General features: G+C 39.2%; 1 protein-coding gene across 4 annotated transcripts in view; it reads right to left on the bottom strand.

Annotated features, from left to right (window-relative positions):
• Positions 1 to 25,646, bottom strand: part of SPEN (spen family transcriptional repressor) — a 78,955-nt gene that overhangs the window by 31,441 nt on the left and 21,868 nt on the right. For all 4 annotated transcript variants that reach the window (XM_019541431.1, XM_019541433.1, XM_019541430.1 and 1 more), the window contains exons 2-3: positions 23,556 to 23,876; positions 19,771 to 20,247 (exon numbers count right to left, since the gene is read on the bottom strand). In XM_019541431.1, coding sequence (XP_019396976.1) covers positions 19,771 to 20,247; positions 23,556 to 23,876 — 798 coding nt within the window. The remainder of the gene's footprint in view (positions 1 to 19,770; positions 20,248 to 23,555; positions 23,877 to 25,646) is intronic.

Genomic DNA, 25,646 nt, shown 5'->3' with positions numbered 1-25,646 from the left:
TAAAAAAAAAATCCCCAATTTTCAGGTTAAAAAAAGTAACCCCCAAAAGCTTGCTAAGAACTTTTTTCCAACTACTCAGTTGGTCTAATAAAAGATATCACATCTAAAGAACCTCGCCTACCCAAAATCTACATTTTTTCTGTGATTAAAATAAAACGCCTCCAATACACAGATGTGTGTATAGCGGTGTTTCATTCTGATGATGGAACAATGTGAATTTTGGGTTACTTTTTTAACCCAAAAATTGAGGATTTTTTTTTTTAATCAAAGAAAACCAGGATCCCTGGCTATAAGTAATACTGTGTAAGATGTATGCATTTTTAGTAAGCTAGACAAGTTTTTCTCTCTCCCTTTTTTTTTTTTTTTTTAATCAAGGTATAATTAACGAGTACTAGATCTGGCGATCTGAGTAAGGTGAGCCCCTACTCCCGGACAGAGCCCCAGAGACTTCTGCGTGACTCCACTTGTATGTAAGGGTCGGGCCAAGGGGATCAGACTGCAGAAATGGAGCCAAAATCTGTTGTGTTTCACAGAAAAGGAGCAAAAGTCATACCAAAGAGTTTTGTATCAGGTATATTCAGTTCTCTCTGTATTTGACTAATGGCCTCTGAATAAAGCGTTTACACCTTTCCTTCCACAGAAATAGCCTGTCATCAAGTAATTGCATTTTTCAGTTCTAGCAACTGACCTATAAAGGTATTTTTATACATGGAAAATGAAAGAGAAAGAATACAAAGTGAGCTCCTTGCTTTGTTCCCCAGCAAAATGAGATAAAAGTGAGACTCCAAACCAGTCAATGTACCGGGATACCTGCTGCTCCTTGTCAATGGCAGGCTGTGCTGAATCAAGGGATCTCACAGCCTACCTTAGACTTCTGCAATTTTAAAAAGTGGGACAATTGTCGTTTCTGAGAATTGATTTCAGAACTGAGTCAGCTGTAATTGCGGCAGCTGCCGTTATTATAGCAACAGCAATGAGGAAACACTGTAGCCATTCATGTAAAATAAATTACAAAGGAGCATTAATGCACGCTGAGGGCAATGTGCTGCCAAACTTCAGGTTTTAAAAAGCAAGCCCCTTGTAGTCAAACTGGGCAAAAAAAGCATATGAAACCCTTGTGATTTGTCAAGGGGTAAATTTTTGCCAGATTTTCAACATAATAAATATTAATATATATTTATTTTAAAGTGGCTTAGTTATAACCCCCTTCAAAAAGAGCTTAAGCAGAATTGGTAACTGATCCTAAATTCTTGTAGCAGTACTCCATCCCAGACATTCATTTTTCTCCACATATAACTGAACTCAGGAACTCTGCCTCCATCAGTTTTGATTCAATCCACAGTTGCGGTAATTGCTAAGAAAAGATCATTTTCTACATAGATGCTGTAACATGGGACAACCTTCTCAGCAGGAATCCCAGTGGACAGAGGAGGCTGTTCACTCAGCTCGTCAGCAGAAGATACCAATCCAGCCAGGAAATCACAAGCTAACATGCAGTGCAGTAGTATCTCTAATAGGAAAAAAAACCACTTTCCTTACTGCACGAATGGTAAATTATAGCAGATCATTTGTATGCAAAATATCAGCTATGGGTATCAGTTAATGATCTAGCTATATAGTGCTGACTTCAATGCTAAAGTTAACCCCTTTAATGCCTTCGATTTACACAAGATAGTTCTGAAACAATTCTCTGTAAGCTCCAAGGACCTAGTGTGGCAGACGGTAAAAACACTGTCATAAAACTTATCACAGAGCTCTGGAAATACCAATACACTGATTATAAAACAGATACACCTACTGCTAAAGGAGAGAGAAAAAATTATAGTGGAGGGGAGGGAAGCAGAGAGGGAGCATGTTTCCAACTGTCTAGTATCGCTGCCTCAAAAACATATACCCTATCCCATGCCAAAAGTAGTGTAAGTGATGTAACCTGTGAAGTATCTGAAGATCTTTTCTGGATGAAAAGCAATATATCGAAGTATTGCATATAAAGTTGCATTACCAAATGCTATCTCTATAGTACCGTACACCTAGTAGTATAGGTAAATGTTATTTAGATTTTGGTATCTTTTAAATATACCAGAATGGGCCAAATTCCCTAGAAATGCAATTTACAATGATGCACACATTAAAATGCAAGGGGGCTGGACCAGATGATCTGTAAGGTCCCTTCCAGCCTCAAACATTTGTGAAACTACGAAATATTTAACCATAGTAAGTAATCCACCAGCATCAGATCTTAAGCCCCTCCTCATCGGACTCGATGATCTATTGAGGTCCCTTCCTACCCTAGTATCTATGAATCTATGAATCACCAACCCCAGCTCTTGTCACATTCCTCCCTCCCCAAAAGCCAGAACAAAGAGGTAATAAGCCTTGCTGGATTCCCTGAAGGTCAACAAATTCAGGTTATTTCATACCAAAATAGGTACTGCGTTCCCAAGATGAGAGCCCTTGTCTACTTCACATGTCTGCGTTGATTATAAATGTGATATAGTGTTACAGATATAAATATCTTTGCGCATCTCCTGTACAAGTATACTATGAGCCAAAGCCTATTTATAAGCTTCTGACCCCTTGAAACTCAACTGACCTCAAACCTGCTGTTCTAGTTAAGCATCTTTCCAATAAACTATAAGCTGTTTAGTGCACAACTTACAAGACAAACTCTGTCACCAGGAGCCCCAAATAGTCCATTATCTGTTTTGATGCATAGAGACAGGAATAGTTACAGCAAGGTTTCACCTGTTCAAAAGAGCAGGTCCTGTAAACTCAAGAGGCAGGGTGTGAAGGTTTAACATGCATCTTCCTCAGAGCTGATTCACTTTGAGCACTGACCTAAACAGGGAAGAGATTAACAGACAGCAGCTCTAGATCTTTTAAGTGCCTTGGAAGGCAACACAACACATCCCTGTCTTTTTCCTGGTTAATGTAAGGAACTGACTACCCACAACTGAAAGACACCAATAAAGCAGGCAAAAAAAACTAAAGCTTCTCTTAATAGACTGAAATATTACAATTCTTTACTTTATTTTCAGACAAAAGGTTAATAGTTAAAGTTCAAGCACTATGAAGCACAAGCACACCATGGTGAGCATGAACCCTGATCTCCCACTCCATGACAAAATATTAACATAGGCATAGAAGCAGATCCCAGGTGTACAAATATATACTGGACCTTGGATTTGAAGTGTAGGGAGGTGGGAGGGGGGTGAAGAGCGCCTCTAATTCTTTCACTATATTATACCATGTCTGCAACACTGGCTTCACAGTGCTTTGTGTTGAAAAGCAAGTTGGGATGCAAATATAAGAGCATTCTTGGCATTTTCTCAAGCCACTGAAAACTTGCCACCCTAGAAACTTTGGTTTGTAAATGTCCCATTTGTGTTCTTTAGAAGTAATAACAGAGCGCAGATGTGAAAAATCTTCATCCATGAACAAAAGCGTATCGTGCACAAAGCTGAGACCAAGCCACAAGACACTTGGGCACGTTAAAAAAAAACAAACCATATGCTGCTCCAGAGAAAGATCATTAAACCAAAACTATGAGACACGACGACCATCAGAAACAAGGATATCCTCTTTCCCTTCATTTTCCTGTCTTAACTAACCAGAAGATATTATGGGAGGAGTCCTATGCTGGAATGCTTTACAATTCCAGATCAAGTCATGCTGTGCCTTGCCTCATACTATCCCCTGCCATGCTCGCAGTTTTCCCCAGCCAGTGGGAAAACCACCTTTCATGTCAGGAACTGGACATGTTGATCTCTAGGTAAATCTGAATTTCATGATGTATTCGTGGGCATAGAGCCTGTCATGTTCTCCACAGCCTGTTTGAGGGATGGGGACTGAGGTACACTTCCCAAGATGATAGCTACAATATTTTACCCACAATGAGATTATCAGGTTTTACAATGTTATCTTTTTAATTTCAGTCTGAGACCACATGAAGGTCCACTTGACTGATTTTATTGCCTTGCCTAAGAGACACAAAACCCTTGATGAGAAATGACTTGCTGAAGCTAATCACAGAAAAGATCGAGATGCTGCCAGTGGGCACGGGGAATCACTTCAAAGAACCTGCCTCCAACAAAACATCTCTTCCACTTACAACGTGTGCCCTTAGGGTTCCAGGGCAGCTGGGGGGTGCCGCTTTATTCCTTGCAGCTATTGAATATCCAATTAGCTATACAAAAAAAAAATATCCTGTTCTGACTACGGCTGGCCACAGAACTGCAACCAATCCAGGCAAAATTACCTCCTGCCTACATGATCCACATATGCTTGACCTCAAGGCTTGATTATCACAATGCACCACAGCCAGGAATGAAAACATTAACCCAGAAAATTGTTCCAACTGGTTTGAATGCAGAAACTTAGCTATTCAGCCAGACATATTGCTGAAAAGACATTATTCCAGGACTCTGCTCTCTATACTGGCTCTCTGTTAACTGCAGTCAAGGTCAAGGTTTTGGTATTGATCTTCAAAGCCCTTCACCAATGGCTCAAGGTACCTTAGAGACCACCTCTGCAACCAGGACCTGTAAAGCATGTATGGTTCTTGGGAACAATGGGATTATAAGGCTCAAGAATGAAATTCATGCAAGCAAGACAAAGATTTCTCAGCCCCAGAACTCTTTGCTGGGAAAGATTAAAGTGATCACAGCCTTCAGAGTGAAGCATAACCTTAGTTGTTGGCGCAGCTTTCCCACAATTAAATTCCCACCAATACAAAGGCAGAAGAGAGAGGGCAAGAGAAGGAAGGTGGGGAGGGATAAAAACCCAAAACCAAAGGTCCTCTATTTTTACCATTAACTTCAGTGAGGGGTGAGCTAAGCAAGGGTGAGGTCCTCTGAAAACACTTTAAAAAGATAAGCTTACCTTTATGTATCTATGGTTCTTAGATATTATAATACAAAAGATGAGACAGCTATAAAAAGGTAAGGATAGATTTTTTTATATATATATATATTAATCAGGTGTGGGTAGCTTTTAATGATTTTTCATTCAAGAAAAGGACCCTTTCTTTCCAATCTAACCATAAGAGAGCAAGTGAACCTATCCAAAAAGCAGCATGAGTGAGAGATCCACGGGGTGCTTACCTAGACTAAGTATTTCCAAGCATTGCCCTCCCACTGATGTCCCTTTACAGGTGTATCACCACTGGTGATTACAGTCATCCACAGACGCATGAGCTCAGTAATACAACTGGCATCTTAACCACTGTTTTTAAATCTGGTCCCAGCAGGTTTACATCACAGAAGGGTGAAAACAATGCCCAGTCTCACTGACTTCAACGGAGCTTGGATGTCAGCCAGCATGTTTACCGTGCTGCTGGGGCTGACCCACACTGGCACTCCCACTCGTGGCAGCTGACACCCGTGACAGCACAACGAAAGGAACTTTGGATGAAAAGCCTATTCAAGAGAGAGCCTAATTCACTAGAGGGAGTACTTGTTCAATGTAATCTTAATTGCTTCCAGTCCTGCTGGCCAAAGTTGTCACAAAAAGGACAAATAAACAACTTCCTCAACAATCTAGAATCCATTCTAAATTACATCCTGCGAACCCCATCAGGGTGGATAAAGCTTGAGTCCTTCTGAAGTTCACTGCTCAGGAGAGGTAGGTTGGTATTTCATTTCATCTCTGTTTCACAGGTGGAAAAACAGAGGTAGGGAGAGGCAGAGTGTCTTGCCCAGGGTCACTTGGTGACTCAGTGGCAGAGCAGGAAGAAAAACTTGATCTCCTGGCTCTTACTCACGGTCTCATCATCAGGCTGCAGGCCTTTCAAATGGAAAGAAAACAAATGTCTGAGACTATTTTCAAAACATTTCTGCTGGAGAGTCTCCATGAAAGGATTTATAAAGTTACTGTGAAAAGAAACTGGTGCTATTCAAAGAATTATCTCTAGATTAGGGTTTTGTTGCTTCACTTCTTAAAGGAACTGAAATAAACCCTGCTTCTGGGTATTTTATTGTACAGTACACCTACCTGAGTAATAGACGGAAGCTTTTCTTTGCATAACTATAAGCTCTGTTAGTCAGCTCTTTTGGAGCCAACATTTTTTATAACATTACTTCTAAACATATTTTTGCAGAACTATACCAATGATGTCAAGTACAGTATCCCAGTCGAGAGACGTGTGATGGTTATATTATAGAGAGAAAGCCTTTTTTCATAGTATACTAAAAATATGAAGTGATCAAAAATAGCTTTCACATATAGTGTCATTTTAAAAACACCCTAAGAATACAGGCTATAATCTGCTTCACTTGTACCCAGTGCAAATTCATTGCAATATAAAACTGGAGGAGAGCACTGCTGAATCAGGCCCCAACCCTGAAGAATAAGTCCCACCTAATTCTTATCGTCAAGGTGTTATTCAAACAATCATACAAAATGTCACTTGCTGAAATTCCACTTTGCTAGGTTGAAAATGATTTTGAAATCATGCATCTTCTCCAGCATAAACAGACGTAATTGTTCTGCATATGGGAGTTGCATTCAAACCCATGCCAAGACACACAGCTGATAAACAATGCCTCCTAAGCAAAATTTGGAACATGCACAGGCTTAATATAGAAATCCCATTTATAGCTGATAATACTCCGCGAAAGTTTAGTACTTCTAAAAATGGGCACCATTGTCCAAACATCAAAATGGAAAGGGAAAATGGACAAAGCAATTCCATTTTTTGAATCACGGTAAGAATGAACATGCACATAAAGGATATTTCAAACACAGAAGCATGGGGCCTGATTCCCCACTGCCCTGCACACTGGGCAGTCCCTTTAAGTAAATATAAAGCACTAACCCAGCTAATCTGAGAGTCTTGTTACCTCTGTTCTACATTAATGCGATGAACTAGCTAAGATGGGGAGTAACTGAGTAAAATGCCAGCTCCGTGATTTAAATCTGCATCAATAAAAAAGACAAGCAATTCAATGGACAATATGCTAGATATTACATTTCCATTTTAGGAATACAAAGAACTGATGGTCCTATTTGGTACTCTGTAAATCGACTTTTTTTTCTTTTCATTTTTTATTTCCAGGATGTTCACAGGCATTTTTCAAAGGCTATCAAGGGGAACTTTAGGTAAAATATCTAATGAAAAACTGTTTTCGTATATGTCACACACACAAAACGGTATTTTTAAAGTACTTGGAGATTCAAGTAATACAGGTGAAGTGTTACACTGTCAAAGTTGAAAGTCTATAGAGCAGGGGTGGGCAACTACTTTGGGCACAGGGCCGCTTACTGAGTTTTGGCAAGCCACCAAGGACCGCATGACAGGCAGCCAGGGGCAGATAACTATTAATTTTCTAAATTTTGGGGGGGGCTCCACAAGCTGGATGGAATGGCCTGGCGGGCCAAATCTGGCCCGCAGGCCACATTTTGCCCACCTCTGCTATAGAAGATAAAAAAAAGTCTTGTAAGGACTCCCTTTTCATTTGATTAAACACAGGGTTGATAAACCCAAATGTTCAAAAACAGGAAGTTCTTTGACAAATGAATGGAAAAATGATCTAATTTCACTGCAGTTACAAACTTCTTCACAACTTGTTTTATAACCTACTTCAGCAATATTTCTGCTGTGGTTCCCTGACACATCACCACACCTCTCTCACAACAGGGGAAAGGGAAGTTAGTGCTATACTAGGGTAGAAATCCTTTAAATTTAAGCGATACCTCAGACCCCTGACATTTAGAGCATGGATAGGAGAAATCACAAGTGGGGCTTACGCACCCACAAGTATACAGGTCCGCTGGCTTTTTACCATTATAATTCAACCCCCTCAATGAGTACCAGAGGAAATTGTAGCTCAGAAAAATGGAACAGTAGCCATGAAACAGCTATCACTATAGGCTAAAAGGATGGAGGAAGACTTCTCCAATTCCCAAGACATTCCCATGTACAAAGACCTGCTGCTCAGGCTGTATGCTGGCTATGGGATTTACAGCTTATGCAGAATAGACTTTAAAACCTTTAAACCATATCAAAGTAGGACACAATTTACAAGTAGCAGCAGTACTAGTAATAATAATGAATTTTACTTCAGCCTCCTTTACACATTATCTTCCTGGTTTTTCAGTACTTACGGGAAGAACATCTAAAAAAAAATCAACATTGAAGTCTAAGCTATCCTTAAATTCTAGTTAGCTTTTACTGTCCTAACACAGGCGATTCCTTCAGTGCTATCATACCCCATGCCAAAAAGTCACATGAAGTGTCACATTAAGACTCCACGAGCAGCTGGGGAAATGCGTGATGTATTCCCTGACTCTGAAATGGAGACAGACAGAACTTCATGGACATTCAGAAAGGGCAGAGGAATGGAATATTTGTACTAACCTGGTAGCTTCCTTTCTTTGGCAATTCATCCTTGACAATTCTCACAGCAGGGCATACCGAGTAGTAAACATTTTAAGGGAGGGACTAACTTCAAAGACGCTGCATACAAATCTTACATAATTTCAAGGCTTGAAATGTTGCAGCAACCTCCTCCTACCAATGATATAAAGGAGATCAAACCTGCAGGGCCTAGAATGCGTGGGTCACTTCACATCTCTCTTCAGATGCAAAGTAGGCACTGCTTGCTCATGACGGTTATATAAATAGTAATGACTAGGAAATAAGCTTTAAAAGGAGAACAGGACTCATATTTTATATTTTACGATTCAGTGAGCTATGAAAGTGTTGGGGGTCTTGTTTCTTTTTAGAAGGCAAGATAGATTTGCACCTTATAGACTCACCAGAGCAGAGGGAGAGAGATCTACATCAATATATGTAGCACATATAGATATAGCTATAGCTATCTATATTGATACCTATATCGATATAGATATCGATATATCTAGAGCAGCGGTTCCCGACATGGTGCCCGTGGGAGCCATGGATAAAACTTCAAAAGAATGCAAAGTAAAGGGAGGCTGCATTTTGAAGCTGCGGATCTAATGCAATTTTAAGTAATGGATGAGATGATCAGATGGTTCTAAATGCTAAACTTTAATATTCATATTAGCACCCGCTTTTCCTTTTAAATTCAAACGTGCCCTTGGGCACATAAACGTTGGGAACCCCTGATCTAGAGCATAAGCTTTCGTGAGCTGAAGTCCACTTCATTAGATGAGGTCACAGCATCCTAAGTGAGCTTCAGGTCAGGACAGCTTCACACTCTCTCTCAGGGAAAATCCATCCTGCTTTCTACTTGATTGCAAAGTAACCTCCCACCTACTTCACTTTGTTTCTTTTAACCATAGAACGATACTGTGGGTTTCTTTTTGCTCATTTCTGCTTGATATGCATCATCCAGGCTCTCCTTATATCCAGTAATTTGATCTCCTTTTAACATTTCAGTAAGATCCGAAGACTTCAACAAAGATTTCTGAGGATCCACAGAAACACAAATGATCTTTGAGAGTGATGGTGGGTCAAGTAATGGGGAACCCAGGAATTATTTTGTTAAAATCACTTATTTTTTATCACCCTGAAGCAGACTCCGCTTGCCAAAACCAGCACTTGGAGAGAAATTAAACAGTGGCACATTGAGCATAAAGATACTTTGCAAGGGAAACATCTGTGCCTGTATTTGCTTTTTAAAAAGAGCAAACCTGGAGCTCCTCTTCACTTCTTCCTCACTAAACTTGGGGAAGAAGTTTGGTGGGAAACTCAGTCTTTCTCAGTGTATACCAAGAAGCAAATTTACTCTCCTTGCTTTGCTGCAGACTTCCTTACAGGACTAGAGAATTTTTTCCTGGACAGCCATACTCCTAAATTTCAGTAGTTTAACAATGGTAATGCAGACTCTTTTTTTGGGGGGGGGGGGCACTAAGAAAACTACAGTGTATGATTTATTTGCATTCAAGTAGAGTTGATGCCTTTCTACTTCTCTTGCTCCTTTTTGGAAAAAATGAGTTTTTACTTCCTTCTAATGTTCCTGATTGGATTGTATTTTTGGCATCCAAAAAAGCTAGGAATATGCCCAGGAGCATACCATTTTTTTTCCACTCAGCACGATCCCGAAACGTTCCATTCTCCCTTCAGAACAGCTGCAACACAGGAGCATGATGTTTTGCAGGAAGATAGATATCTGGTAGCTCGGTAAAAAGCTCTCCTACTAAATACCTTGATGCAATCATTAGTAGTTTCATCACTTGAAAATGTGCATTCCAGGAACTAAGCCAGATAAGTCTTCTACAGACTATGCTCGATGCCTTGAAGTTAACAGCAAATCTGAGTGCGTCCAGTAAAACGTTCAGTTTGTGAGATGGGTTTCAGCTTCATTTGCCACTAAGGCTTTCTGCCATCAATGCGTTCCTCCCCCAGACCGGCTTGAGCACAAACCTGTGTAGCCAATGTTGCTTTTACATCAAACTGGTTGCAAAAAATGACCCCACCTTCCTGTCCCTTCGTTCTTTGAGAGTAACTCTCCTTTTTAAGGAATTAGTGTCTACATATAAAAACTTGGGAGAGACAAAAACTTTTTCTCTGAGGGCAACAAAGACTCTCTTAAATTCACATTTGTTAGCCTCTGCAGTTTACAGAGATATTCAGCATTTGTTTTAACTGCATCAGGTAAGACATGGTGAAGGGAGAGGTAGAATTTTTCTTTTGATTTTAATAGCTAACCTTTTCTGGGGAGTTTTCTGGTATGCTTTTTTTTCCTCTCCCTTTTCATTCATTCACATCAATATTCATTTAAAATTACTTTGCTGCCCATTCTTTCAAGGAACTTCACAGCCTACCCTGCACTTTCTACTCCAGCTTAGATTCACATTCAGTCTCTTCTCTTAGGAAGATTAAACAGTAAATGTTTTCTTTTCCCCTAACAGGATTTGTATTTCTTATCTTGGTCTTTAGGGGGAAAAGAGGACAAACAATTGGAGGCACTAGTAATCTTGATAGATTTTTTCACTATTAGTCCTGTTATCTCCACTTCTAAAAAGCAGCAGAAGAGCCACATGGATGTCCCAATTCAGTTAGTCCTGTCCTCTCTCCTGGACCAGGCAAGATGATCATTTGTGCAAAGCGCATTGGAGAGAAACTTGAAGCCTGGAAACTGAAGTCAAGAGCAGCTATTTGTTAACACGCACACAAATAAAACCAACCCAGGCCAAAATAACTGAGCAATACAAACAGACAGGCTCAAAAATTCAATTCTGGGAAATTTGTGTAAAGGTGGAAACTTTCATAGCTTTGATAGACAAAGGGGAAATTGGGAGCTGTTAATTAACTCACCACCAGTGCAGTTCTACTGATGACACTGCTAAGGGCTCAGATGCTTTTTACCATGATAGCAGTTACAGCCACCAAAAAGGTGGTAGCTAGCAGGTAAGACTGTAGGAAGGGGAAATTACTGCTTGTAAGAACCTGGAATCACAACATACAGAACTCCTTTGCTAGATACTAATTCCCAATCCCTTAGACATTGAGATTCCTCCCAACAGAGAAAGGAGACGACTAGAAAAGTTACAGGAAATTAACGTCCCGAGTACAGAGGACACGGCAGGGGCCCTACTTCACTGGCAGAAGCCCTAGATATGTAAACCAGGACCATGTTCTAGACAACCTGGTCATAAAATAGTCCTTGCAATGTTTCTCCCACGGTGGGTAAAGAACAATCCACAACAGCCCCCAATAGCTATAATGGTGACTTAGCCCATTCAAATACTTATAGTTTTAATGAGCTGCACAAATAAACTGGCACCTAGGCAATGCATTTTTTTAAAATCCCAGCCTGAAATTCAAACGGAAAAAAAATCTGTCTGCTCACAAATCTTTGGAGGCAAAGAATCTCGGGAATGGACAGTGGGAGACTGAGCCCCAAAAGAGCTCTCTGCTACCAACAAAGGAATTAGGGCACAAATCAGTGTGAAAACTAAGAGGCAAAAATAAGATGGATCTCTACATTTACACAATCTAGAAAGGATTTTTATCGGTCTCCTGATTTGTCAGTAAGAAGCCAGATTTTCTGCAAAGTGAAAGTGTTTATAGTAACCCTGCTTCTAATAACTATAGACAAGGTCTGGTACTTGTTCTGCAACCCCTTTAATGAAACTGGAACTCAGCTAGTTAAAGGAAAGAAAAACGATTTGGTTAGTGGAACTTCAAGACTGTTCAAAAGGTCTTGTTACAACTTGGTTTGCTTGTTAACACCTGTGGAGTGAAGAACCTGGGCCTTAGGTGACCCGCTCCCTCAGCTGCCTGGATAGCAATGCCACAGCCGCTGCAGAGTGAAGCAGGGATCAAAGCAGGGTGCTTCTATCCCAGGCCCAGAGTCAGCCTCCCTGCTTAATACAAAGACCCCAATGGGGGGGGGGGGGGGAACTGATTTGGGGGGAAAGGTGAGTGCTGTAGGCGAGAAAGTATGATACGTGGCATCATACAATACGATAGACGGAAAACTTCACAGTGAGGAAGAGCCCCTAATGTAATGACTTCACTTGAAAGAGAGGTGGAAGCGGATGAGCTGGGGAGGGAAGTTTTGAAGTTACTCCTGCTGAATCTGGTGTTTATCACCGCTGCATCTGAAGTGCCACCTTCCTGGTAATGTCTCCAGGTTAATTGGCTCCCACTTCACACTGGAGCGCTGGGAAGCTGGGCCCTTCCCCCACCAAGCTCAGCGCAGGCCTGCCCATCACATGGCTGGAACCCTGCTGGCTCCCTCCCCTCCCCTCCCCTCCCCCTCGCACAACAAGACGGGAGGAGGAAGCACAGCTCGCATTCAGCCTCTGGGAGGTGGCACGCAGCCAAACCAAACTGGATGATTCCAGTTCAGACTGGTTCGGGAGACACAAACAAGTAGTTCCTTGCTTTCCCCGCACTATTCAGATGCCACGAGCCCTCCTAGCATTCAATGCTCTCTCCTGCTCTGTGCGGAGCGCTGCAGTCTAGCTTGTTCTCATGTTAGCCCCAGAAATAGCACAGTATTTCAATCCTTGATTTGATCTAGTCGAGGAAAGCAGTTCCTTCCAGCACTCAGTGAGAATGGATCAGACCTAGCACGCCTTTTACCTCTCCACATGCTTCCTCCAAACACAGGCTGTAAAAGCAATCCTCCTAGCAAAGCTACCCATTGAAGTAGCAGGGGAAAGGAATCGCAAATAGCACCAGGCGTTTAAAACCAAGGGAAACCATTTCAAAGGATGCAGCCTTTGCAAATATTCATGGACAAATACAAACATGGTTAATGCCAGGTATCTACCCTGACGGTAACAAAGCCAGATCGCTGGTTCCCCAACACCTAGCTGGCCACAAGCTAATCACTGCAATGAGAGTGATTAACACAGCTGTATTTTTCACCAGAACCTGGCAAAAATACAGTATGTTGTTGAGCAGTCCCTAAAACACTGCAGTATCTCTGCAAAATATTAGCTAACTAGGAGCAGCTGCCTTTCAGACCAAAATGCGTTTATTTTTCAATATGCATTTTTAATGAATTACCCTATGAGGGATCCAGATGAACTAATCACTAAGTTCAGGTCCATCTCCCCAGCCCCCATATTAGACCGCCAACAATTTTAAATGTATACTTATGCATTTCAGAAGGAGAAAGAAAGAAATACTTGCATCATTTTCATAAAATGAAATGACTAATATGCTTTTACAGGTTTCCATCCCAGATGTCAACAAAGAAAAGTAGTTTACCAGCTGGCAAAGCATCCCAAATCCATGGCCATGTATTTTGCATATTTCTACGTGAACACTACTGACCATTTTGTGGAAATCAATCACATTAATTTATATGAATGTTATATAAAATATAAATTAAATAATGTTTTGCAATAATATAGTTGGCCTAATAAAAGGTATCACCTCTAGCATGAGTTCTGATATAAAATATACAATTTTTATATCAATGTTTTATATAATATATAAATCAAACACAGAGACAAGAATTCTTCAGATGGCGTTCAAGGAGGAAACATTTGTTCTGTGCACTTCAGCATCTTAAGAAGAAAACAGCTTTTCCTTGTTTAAAGCCATCTGAATTTTTTCTGCCTGCAGTCAATTTGAAGAAACTTGATATACTCCCAAGGGTAACATTTTTTAAGAGGATGGTCTAGGATATATTTAGATTAGACGTAGCACAGACAGAGACATGAACAAAAACACTAGGAAAAAACAAAACGAGAATGCTAAATGGTTATTATAAACCTGAACACGTTGAGAGTTGGATGTAGCGCTGTTCTTCGTATTTCCTTACATAATGCATGTTTCCCCAGTCTGAGATACCAGCTTTGTTCAGACTTTGAGAAAAAAAGTAAAGACTAGAAGTTTCACTTTAATGACAACATTTATTATTTATTATGAATTAAAAAGTGTTTTAACTTGTTTCCTCCCTCTAGTACAAACAGGAATTCTCCTCCACATGCACATATGCAAGTGCATTAATTTAAAATCCCATAACCACCCCCGTACAAGGATACCAAATTGTATTTGGGTGACGCTCTTTGCATTCTGTATGGAATGCTTTTATTCGACTTTCACAAAAAATCCCGCCTAAATATCTAAGTATCTGCATTTGTATTTAGCCTAAACTTAAATTATTTTCCAACTGTCCCCAGCCCAGGCATCTCCTAACCCACTCAAAACCCTAAAGCCCATTTTTAGTCAGTGATTCATCACTCACTGGCAGACAAACTAAACAGAAAAAAAGGAGGAGGGGAAAATGGTAGAGAGGTCGGTATTATGTAATGGGGAAACCAAATTCACTGTTTTCTACTTTCACTTCACCGATATGCAGATACTAAAACATCACCAAACAAAACAGATATATCATCTCCTCCTCCCACCCAAGAAAGATTTAACTTTGTGTTGCACACTTTTCCGGTGACAAAAATGCATTTGAGTTCTTTCTTCTAAATCTTCTATTTTAAAAAGAAAGAAGTTACTTTAATGGTTTTATCTCCTACAGTTCCTTTGTTGCTTTAAAAGAGGAACTTCATTACACATTTAAACAAGGAAATCTTTTTTTTTTTTTTTTATAGTCTCTAATTACTCTCCAAATCTCCTGCCCATTTGTCACCATACTTTTGGGAACACTATGTAAGTGGCAATAACTGTACAACAAATTCCATTTTTAGATATCTGTGACTAGTTTCTTACCATACAATTGCTTCGAGGCTACAGAAATGACTAACCTCTGCCAAGAGTTGATGAAAATGAACAGAACTGCTTTGCATACCTGCTGAATCTGCTACTGTCATATTTGAACAGGAGCTTACTGCTGATGCTGCAAATTGCAGTTAACTGTGCTAGCTAGTACATGAAAAACCTCCAACCCTGAACTTGCACACCGGAAAAAAATTTTTGTTAGAAAAGTGGAACTCCAGGCTCACAAGTTATATTAATTTACGCGCAGACATGTACTCTCTGTGTCGATTCAGGACTGTTTCTACCACTATTTGCGGCTCTGCCATGAATGTTACTTCACCTACAGTATCATAGAAAATCTGTTATACCTCTACCACATGTTGGAAAGAAATCTTGAGACCCAGTTCAACAAGGAGCTTCAACGTGTGCATAAATTTAAGTATAAATAGTTCCACTGACTTCAGCATCATGTGCTTCAATGATGCTGAATCAAGGTCTTAAGAATAATCACAAAACACATCCAAAACAAATGTGCTAAACCATTTAAATTCATAAGACTAACTATATATAGAGAGAGCAAAGTTAAAACAGAAGATATTTAGCTTACTGAGACTCCCTCAAGAAGGAAGAAGAAAATTTGCCAGAACAAACCTGGTATTTTTTCAACAGGCTGGGCACGCTACAAACTAATATACAGCTTGTTGCAATGCCTATTGGGACAATGGCCTAGTTTTTGTTCACATTAAGTTTTTTCCATGACACAGTACAAAAAATATGTTTGCTAATATGTAATTTGTGGTGCATATGCAAAATCAAGAGAATGTGGAAAATAAGGCCACACTGGTCATTGGAAAAGCAAATGCAATTTTCCATTTTTCCCTTCAACTCTATCAGAAAACTTCTCCACGGTATAATTAGCTGCGTTTAAGAAAAAAGTGCCAAAGTCCTAAGGAAAACTTCAAAATACAAGTCTATTGTTCAAAGCATTCAAGCTATTCTTGCTGTGACATTCAAACAATGTGAACCACACAGCTGGCTTCATATAAGTGAGTTTTCCAATCTGCGCATTGTAAAAAGAATCCTTTTCTAGACTGTCGTTGTACGTGTTGTATCTTCTCAACACAAAACTCAATTCAAGCTTCCATAACGCGTATATAAAATGAGGCTCAAGCAAGATGAAATTCAACAAAGTTCGAACCTACGTAAAATAAAAGCTTTGTTCACTTTTCTGTAACCTCAGTACTTTTTTCCAAGAAAAATCTTTTATACTTCATATTTATTTTGGAAAGTCTCTGAGAATCACAAAAACATAGAAACAAGTGTATTCACATGCACAATAATTATTTCCATTTAACTTCCTTTCATGGTACCTGAAGACGTTACTAAAGGCCAGGTTCTCAGAAGTACTCAGCTTTCACAAGCACCCAAAATCTCTCTCTAAATACTTATTTATTTCACAACTGACAGTGAAAAAAAGTGAGAGACATGAAGAGAAGGCCTGAGGCAGAGGAAATCTCAGGCACGCCATTTGTCATTTTTACTAGTCAATATTTACTCAAACCACAGAAACTGCATTATGCTTTTTGTAAACTCTTAAATTATTTGTAAAGGCCTTAATTTAACTTTCGCTAATAACCAAACCATAAAAGGATCTGCAGCATTTGCCAAAAGCACTAAAGGAAATTATTGGTTTCACAAATAAGTAAATTTCTAAGTCCTCCAATGGCACCCCAGTTTACTGCAGCTCAATCATCCCGTATCTAATTTGATCTGTTTACAAGTAACAACACATTCTAACTGCCAGCACTGAAAACTCACCCAGACAACTGAAAGTCAAAGGGATGTTTTCTGACTTGCACTTTAGCACCACACCTCTGCTAGACAAATGTTGTCCTCAGTTGCACCCCTAAAATCTTAAATCCTTTGCCTGATGAAGGGTGCCTGTGCCCAAAAGCTTGCAAATAAAGACAGTGTTTTGCAAATATCTAGTGAGTAATAAAAGATACCACCTCTGCCACTAGTTTTGATTCCTTTTTAAACTTACTCATTCTTCAGACCAGCAACGCAATCCAAATAGCTGGAACAAAAATCTTAATAGGTTTATCTCAATGACATCAATGCACATTTTTACCATTACTACAAATACAGTCTAGCTCTAACTTTAATGCCCAATTGATGTTTCCAACGATGTAGAAAGGTTTCAAGATCTAGAAAGGCCATCTCGGCAACCAGAACCATAACAACTAAACAAGAAGTTCATCTCCGTATTGTCTGTAAAGCTTTCACTTTCGTTTGAATTGTGGTAACAGATTCCCAGCTACAGTGTGCATTTATTTACACACTGATTTCCAACTGTGTCTTGACAAAGATTTTAAGGCTTAATGATGCACAGGTTTTAATGGTCATCATACATTCCATCAATTTATAACATGTGAAAACCCACTGTGATTATCAGGGGCTATCCGTGCATTTATTTTCTGTGACTGACTTTACTGAGTTTGAACTTGCTACTGTAATTAATGGCACCAAGCACCAACATCTTTACTTTGCTAGTCTAAACCTTCATCTAAACTTAATCACAAGTCTAGAAAGTAAAGTTCCTAGGAAAAGGAATTGCGTATTTGATACTGATAACTTATTAAAAACATCACTTTGTTTCCCTGGGGTAGTATTTAGTGTTGTGAATTTTCTCAATGGTCACCCCAAAGGCACTGTCACAGTGTGGTAAAGGCATCTTGCTGTTGGTTCAGAGGCATGAATTCAAATCTCACAGAGACTTGAACTAAAGGCCTATCCCCAGATGACCTTATTGTTATTTGGTACCTGGTCACAGAGGCAGGGGCGACAGAGATGCACAGAAACAGGATGTCGCTTGCTCTTAACTACAGAAAACGATCTGCCATTATCACACTACCTCCATGTGCCACCTAGACTTGAGAAGACCTCTGGCTCTCTTGAATTCACCATCTCGGAAATGTTAGCATCCCAACTCTGGCATTCACCAAATACTAAGGTCACCTGGCTTCTGCCATTGTTTCTTCATGATGGACAAAGAAAGCCTGTGAACGCACCCTTTTCCTGCTTGTTTTTAACCTGAGAGAGAATCAGTTCAGCTGAGGACATCAGGGGCATCTTAAGAATGTTTCCATTCCAACTGGTGAAAATGTTAAATCTTTAACAAAAAGCTTCCTTCACCCAAAATGTTGCCTTGCCCTTGATAGACAGGTATTAAAACAAACAGATTCAAAGATTCTTAGAAACAGCCCGGATAACATCCTTTCTCAACTGTTCCTGCAATGTGCCCATTGCTACTTATCCAGACATTACAGTCTTCCCACCTAATCAGGACCTGAATTTCTAAAGGTCGAACTAGCAGAGTATGCACTGAACATAAGTAACTGAAATGCCATCATACAAATACCCAAAGGGAAAACCCATTTTTAACTCCACATTTTCAGGGTTCAGGGTCCTCCAAAATCAACCCACTTACCTATTTGGCCTGATTTTAAGATGTTAATTTGACGAGAATAATTATTTAGCTACAACTCAGTTATCAGCTGTAAAATTTCGTTCAAAGAGCTAATTAAGCCATTAAACTAATACTGCAGTTTGGCACTGGTTTCCTTAAAAATGAAGTATTTCAATATTTTTATTTTAGAAAGCAATTAGTTAGCCACAGCAATGTTTTCAACTTCTAAAACCTGCCCAACTTGTTCAGCAACTGAGCTCCTCACCAAACAGATCAGATGCAGTCTGAGTTACCACCATTACTTTTCTGTTGGCTCTCAGTCTGCAAACCTACTTACAATGTTTATCACAACCGAAGAAGGTGAAAATCTGGAAAAAAGCTTAATAGGATATTTCAGTCCATTGGGAGAAATGCAGCTCTTTGGTACGTTTGATTTTATTTTTCTATTTTGGACCACTTGCAGTTTACACTTCAATACTAAAATAGCAGAAATCCTGAAACAATCATGTAGTTAATAATACTACCATGTCACTAGGTGTTGAATAATCAGATTTTTTTCTTATTCTTAGAATTCTAGGATTATACTGTAAAGAAATGTGAAAGAGCTGACAATATACATCTTCCAAATATCAGAGCTGTTACCTTATTTTTCAAGAAAGCTGGACAGGATATTTGCTCTCTCATATAGACACTTAAAATCAAGTGTTCTTTAAAAATACAGTGGAACCTCAATAATTTGCTTATGCATAATCTGAATAACTAAAACTAATGGTCTATCCCCATTTCTCAATGTAGCAGTAGCAGAGGGTTTTAGTGAAGTCTTGTTTGTAAGATTTTTAATTACTGTTATGCAACATGTTACAGAAGATTGCCTTGCACACTACAGAATCATTCGTTATTGCGACGACACCACCACTTGTCTAATTAAACGAACAGTTCTCTTTTGTGCCACAGCATCCTTAGAATATTTCACGCTTGCTTACTTTTGCAGTTATGCAACAAAATTCAGAGCGATTTGCAGCAGCGTCCCATCCATCACTACACATTAGTTATTCAGCAACCACATTCTGAGGTTCCATTTCTTCATTTTTACTTACTACAGATGCCATCCAGAAAAAAGGACTGTACTGTGGCGATTATCTTCACGACCACTGCTTGGTTTCATTTACCAACACATTTGTCATAACCAAAAGTGACCTACCTGTCACTGCTGGTACTACTGCTGCTGCTGATTGAATCGCTACTTGAAGATCTACTCCTAGAACCGCTGCCGCTAGGGGACCTTGTGGGTCTAGATGCTTGGCTAGCCAATCTCTGAGGAGACTGGGTCCTAGATTGGGACGAATGTGGTGACCGACTCCTGCTGTGCTGGTAATTCCGTTCTGGCCTTCTGCCTCGTACCTCCCGTGTAATATCATCCCTGTAGATATCCCTGTGTACCACACTGGGCAATGTAAACTGCTCCCGGGCCCTAGGTTCGTAACGGGGGTCATGAGCGTCAAAACGGTTTGGACTTCGACTCCGAGAAGTATAATAGAGCCCGTGTTGTAAAGTCCGCTCTCGAGGATCTCTATAGTAATCCTGATCGTAATGTCTTGTCCGATCAAATCCTCCCGTCCCCCGTTCATGGTGTCCATAGGCACTATGTTCATAAGCACGCTCCCTGTTATCTGAAGCCCTGCATTTAGGAGGGGGGAAAAACATTTAATCAATCAGAAAATGGCAAGCACAACTAAAAGCAAATCATGCAAACATTCACTTCAGCACTGACTTTATTTTTTAAACTGTTTTCCACTAAACAGAAATAACTTATTAAGCAAACATTGACCAGCTTAAACGTTTACTTTAATCCAAAATTATATTTATATACGATAAAGCTGAGCAATCATTTTGTTTTAATTATTGGGCTTTCATGACCAGTGCAATGCATAGCAAAATACACTGATTTGTCCCATTCTAGTGCAGAAACTTTGTTCAACTTGTTTAAGTTCAATGAACAAGAAAATCCTCAGGCTTTTAAGTAACAGCATTAATTTTTTAATGCAGCCTTGATCTAAGTTTTTAAGAAATTTGTTTGTGAATATGTACGTTTATTTTCCATTTTAGAATTCTCCTTCTCCAGAAATAATACATCACAAATTTGGCTATAGCCATGAAAGCCTCAATGCAAAGCATGACCCAGAAGAAAGAAGCTGCTTTCAAAAGGGGTTATCATCACCCATAGAGAAGCCTAGAAAATTAACTTTTCTTTAAACTGTTCCCACCCTCTTTACAATGAGTTTCCATACCCGAATTCCTGGGTATATGGCTCCTCCTAAGAAAATATTTTAAACGCTAATATCAGAATCTTTAATTTGCAAATATCAGTAACTATCAAAGAGAACACAGTTCCCCAAAACCTACATGAAGAGGTATAAATTAACTTTTCTGTCCATGTTTAATTGCTGAGACTGTTTAATTTGTTACTGCAATCAGAGGATTTTATCCTCCCTATGCCACTGAAACATGCTGATTTAGAGCAGCTAAGGCTTATTCTGTTTCTCAATATTGAAAAACGTTTGCATGTAACTAAAGAAAAGTTTGGTGTTTTAAGAATGTTAGTGTGCTCTTTCAAATAAGGGTATAGCAAAATTGAAAGATGAAGTCAAGAGAACGCTGTAAATAGTTTAGTATTCTAATTTAGACAGATACCAGGATGGCATCTCTTGAAGATACGTCTAAAAAATTAAAGATCAAGAAAAAAAATGTTGAGTGTTTGAAAAAAATACTTGCATAATTAGAAAAATGCCAGTGTCGATAACATGTTCATTTCAAATTTTAATTATTGATTTAATGTTTTAACATGTACCTCTGCATTCTTACAGATTTTGTTTTTCCTGGAGAGCCAATTAATTATCAACCACTTCACTTCCCTAGCCCCTAATAACTCAATTCACTCCACAGTTCTTCCCCATCTGCTGTTTTATTCTATTAAAAGTGGTGGAAATATTTTAAATGTTTTTTTTCCAAATTGAAGAGGATTGGACTGGAATCATCTTTGATGAATACCCCAAAAAACTGCCTCAGTAACTACAAATGAGCCCAGAGACATCCTGGGCCCCTAATCCTCAGCGATATCCACCCTCTAACTTTTACACTGTGGCTCAATTTAAGGTTTCATACCAGTAATCTGCCTAGTCTGTATTTTTCCTCTCAATTCTCTTTAAGGAAGCCAGCCAGTGTAACAAAATGTAAAATAAAATTCCAATAACTTCTTTCCTACTTAAAATTCACTGCATAGCCGTCTACTCTGTTATCTGTTATTTGTAACAATGGCATTTAGAAAGATATTTCAAGGTCTAGCAAATAAGAGTGTTTCTTTTTTCCCCCCTTTTGAAGGAACAAGATCAACAATTTTATAAATGATTGCATTTAGCACCCTATCAAATGTTAATCAGTGAAAGCTGATTTAATGAAGTAACAGAAGAAGCATTATTTCTAGAAGGTTACTGCTATAGTTGACATAAAAGAACAAAAGTCCTTATCCATGAAAAGGACACAGAAGACAGACACAGGAGCTAGCAGAGCTGAAAATCTAATGGCTACAGTGCTTTTTTGATTTATCTATTAGTACTAAGTACTACTGGAGTTAGTGGAAAGAGAGGGTTTGACTTGGGTTAGGAGAGGGTCTAATATACACAGGGCAGGACATACCAACCTTTTCCAAGTGTGGAAACACGACCTATATTCCCAATTAAATCTAGGGAGAGAATTGTGAACATAACTTCCCCAATTTTGGCCCCTCTTATAGGGGTAATCCACCTTCTTAATGGGCAAGGGTGTCAAATGATATTTTAGATGAACCACAAGAAAAAAATCTTAGTGACAAGATAAAAAAAAAATTCCACTGGAAGGAAGTAGTCCCAGACTGAAACCATAACTCTGAAACCCCCAGACTTCGTTCTTGAGTGAGTAGGCACTTAAATACATCCATTATTTTAATTTCCAGCCCTATGTCTGAATCAAGCAGCTGGTAGAAGTAAACCCCGATGCATGACGGAATGCATCGCTGCTGGACAGCCGGCATCCTCTATCCACTTTTGTAACCATCCAGCCCAGTCAATTTTGATTGACGTATCCACAAACTGGTAATTGGTGCCATGTCCTTAAAACTAAAGTACCTTTAACTCTGGAGTAGCAAAGGGCTTTTAAAAAGCTAGATAGTAATCCACTCCCTTTGGCTATTGATGTCTTGACTGTATACCATCCAATAAATTCAAAGCAGTAGTTCTTATTCCAGCACATTTAAAATTACTATAATTTCCAAAATTTAGTAAAGTCCACCATCTCTTTTTTGCCAATACCATCAGGAAGAATAATCCAAATCACTTGGAAATGATGTAGATCCAAAATGGAAACATCAAAAGCTGCCTTCTCTCTTCTCCATCCAGTGCTTATTTCCATGGCTAACTGTTGTTTGTAGAATCCAAGACAGTGCATCACTACAGTCTACTAGACAATTTTTGGTGACAATCCAATTAATATACATAAACCGTATATAGTGAAAACTGAGAACTAGGCATCAAGCTTTCAAAGAATCCTAGGTTCTAGTATTCCGAGGTACTCCATACCAAACTTCAAACATGCTGCGGCAATATAGCTCCATCTGGTAGTATGGATACATCCAAATAAGGCCTTAGTATTATCCAAGAAATGGAATCATTACTTCTAAAAGAATAACTCCAATATCGAAGCTGGCCACAGGAAATCTTCCATCTTACGACCATCTTATTTCAAGTGTAGATATCCAACCAGCTGCAGAAAACATCCTCTACGGATCCACAAGATACCAGCCATTGGGATAGAAATCACTTCCGTTTCCAACCCAAAATAGGAAACATAGATAATTCCCAAAATTTTAAATCCATCTGGGGGCCCTATATTTGAGTTTGTGTTTCTCACCATATCAAATACAAAATACCTGCCTAGAGAAACCTTGGAACTTACCCATCAAGTCTCCGCTCATAACGTCCTTCCCGTGCATGAAGTGATGGTGGGGGGCCATAAGTCGGTCCCCCACCACCTCCTCTGAACCCAGAAACCTCTCTACTACGAGATGCTATGGAAACTGTATCATCCAATCCCCGAGCTGCACTCGGAATGGTTCCTGGTTCATTATAATCCGTCCGTAGGTCTCTATCTCCCATTTTGTTGACGGAGTTGTGTGCCTTCTGCGCACTTTTGATGTCCACAAAATCCACAAACGCTGCCACTCCACCTTCTGACCCCCTTTTAGGGAGTATTTTGACACTTTCAACACGTCCATATCTGGAAAAAAAACAAAGCAAAGCAGATATATTAATGCTAACACAAACGTATTTAAAAGATGTGAAAAACACAATGACAGTCTCAAATACTGTAGACATCTGAACAGTGAGCAAATTTATTGCAGGACCCTGGGGTCAGCTGTTTTTAACCTTCTACCCTGAATCAAAAAAATGCCATTTGGACTTTCAAGCCATATTTTTGTGTTTCTTTTCTTTCGTCAGAGAAGCATTCCTGGTTAAGCGACTATGAAACCCATCTTTTGTAACAACAGAACATACTCCCCAACAACTGCATCTTAAGAAATAAAAGGGTGTCTTTAGTTACAATGGAATTGCTTCTTTTTAAAAAAAGACTTTTGACAAGTTAGGCCTAATTAAATTAATAGAGCTGTGTCAAAACAAGTAAAAATAAAAATGTTGACACTTTGCTTAAGAAAAGACACCATGACATTGAGACAGCTTTTTCATCGCTATGATCTAAATTTAATTCATTCAGTGTTACAACAACGGTGTTCATTCTGATTTCGAATCTCAATCTTATTTATTTACAATAGTCTCTCGGTACACTTTTGAAGTGCGACCTACAAATGCACCTTTGGACTATGTTCTGGAGTTCAACGGTTCACTCCCCATTATGGAACAGGAATACACTGGTCACATTCATGAAAGCTTCAAGGAAGGTGACACCTCCCTGTTCAATATATGCTCTGAAGTTAAGTAACTGCAATGGCATAAACTAAGCATGGATGCAATTATAAATCAGTAAAAGTCCTTGCAAAAAATACAACACATATGCTCGTGTAAGAAAATACCTGTATGAGCACGTTCTGTAGACAACTTTCATAACCCGATACAGAAAAGGAAGGTCTAAATTATATGGAGTTAAACAGATTTTTTCTAAAAAGTTTAGGGGACTACATATGCCAAGCTCCGTATTCAAACTGTGAACTGCCAGTTCACTCAGTTATTTCTAAAAAGCAAAATGTAAACAAGCAGATTTCGGACAGAATACAAATATACAATAGAAAGTGCAAGACCTGGTTATAAATGTCTGTGAGGAGGAGAAAAATGTAGTTCGTTGATTCATGAGGCTAGAAAAAAATGGCATCTAAAGGCAAGAACAAGGTAAAAATCAGGCAAATTCCTCACTGCAATGCCTCAAAATTGCTCCCAGCGATGGCACAGAAAAAAGGGTCACATGAAATTAATTGTACTGCAGAGGGTAAAATTATTTCAGTACTGATGTCTGACTGCATTCTATACAAAACTTTCAATAAATTAAAAATTAGTTATGCCAATAAAGATATTTTAAATAAAAATTGCAAAAGTTGCCCAACTAACAGCCGACTTTCCATTCCCAAGCTACCTAGTGTATTATATACACAGAAGTCCTTCTTGATTTAAATTATGTCTTCCTGGGCTTCATACAGAAAACACGCTATTCACTAAATAATACACGAAGATAGAAAGCATATTTAAAATAGATGAAAAGGGCTAGGACATATATGAGATTCTCATCCATATATATTGTTGTGTGTGTGTGTGTGTGCGCGCTCGCATGCATGCGTGTGTGTGGGGGGGGTGTGGGGGTGTATACACATATATATAAAACTAGATAGATATGTTATTTATCTGTACAATGCATACAAAGCACAACAAAAAAACTGATTCTCCTTGGTTTCCTAACATTCAACACTAAATTAAAACAATGTATTAATAATTGTTATTGCTGATGATGATGCAGAGCAGCATGGAGGAAAAAGCAAGAGGA

This window comes from Crocodylus porosus, unplaced genomic scaffold (assembly GCF_001723895.1).
Source record: "Crocodylus porosus isolate Cpor-Errol unplaced genomic scaffold, CroPor_comp1, whole genome shotgun sequence".
NCBI lineage: Eukaryota > Metazoa > Chordata > Crocodylia > Crocodylidae > Crocodylus > Crocodylus porosus.
The sequence above is the reverse complement of the archived record's forward strand: the minus strand, read 5'-3'. Positions and strand labels throughout refer to the sequence as shown.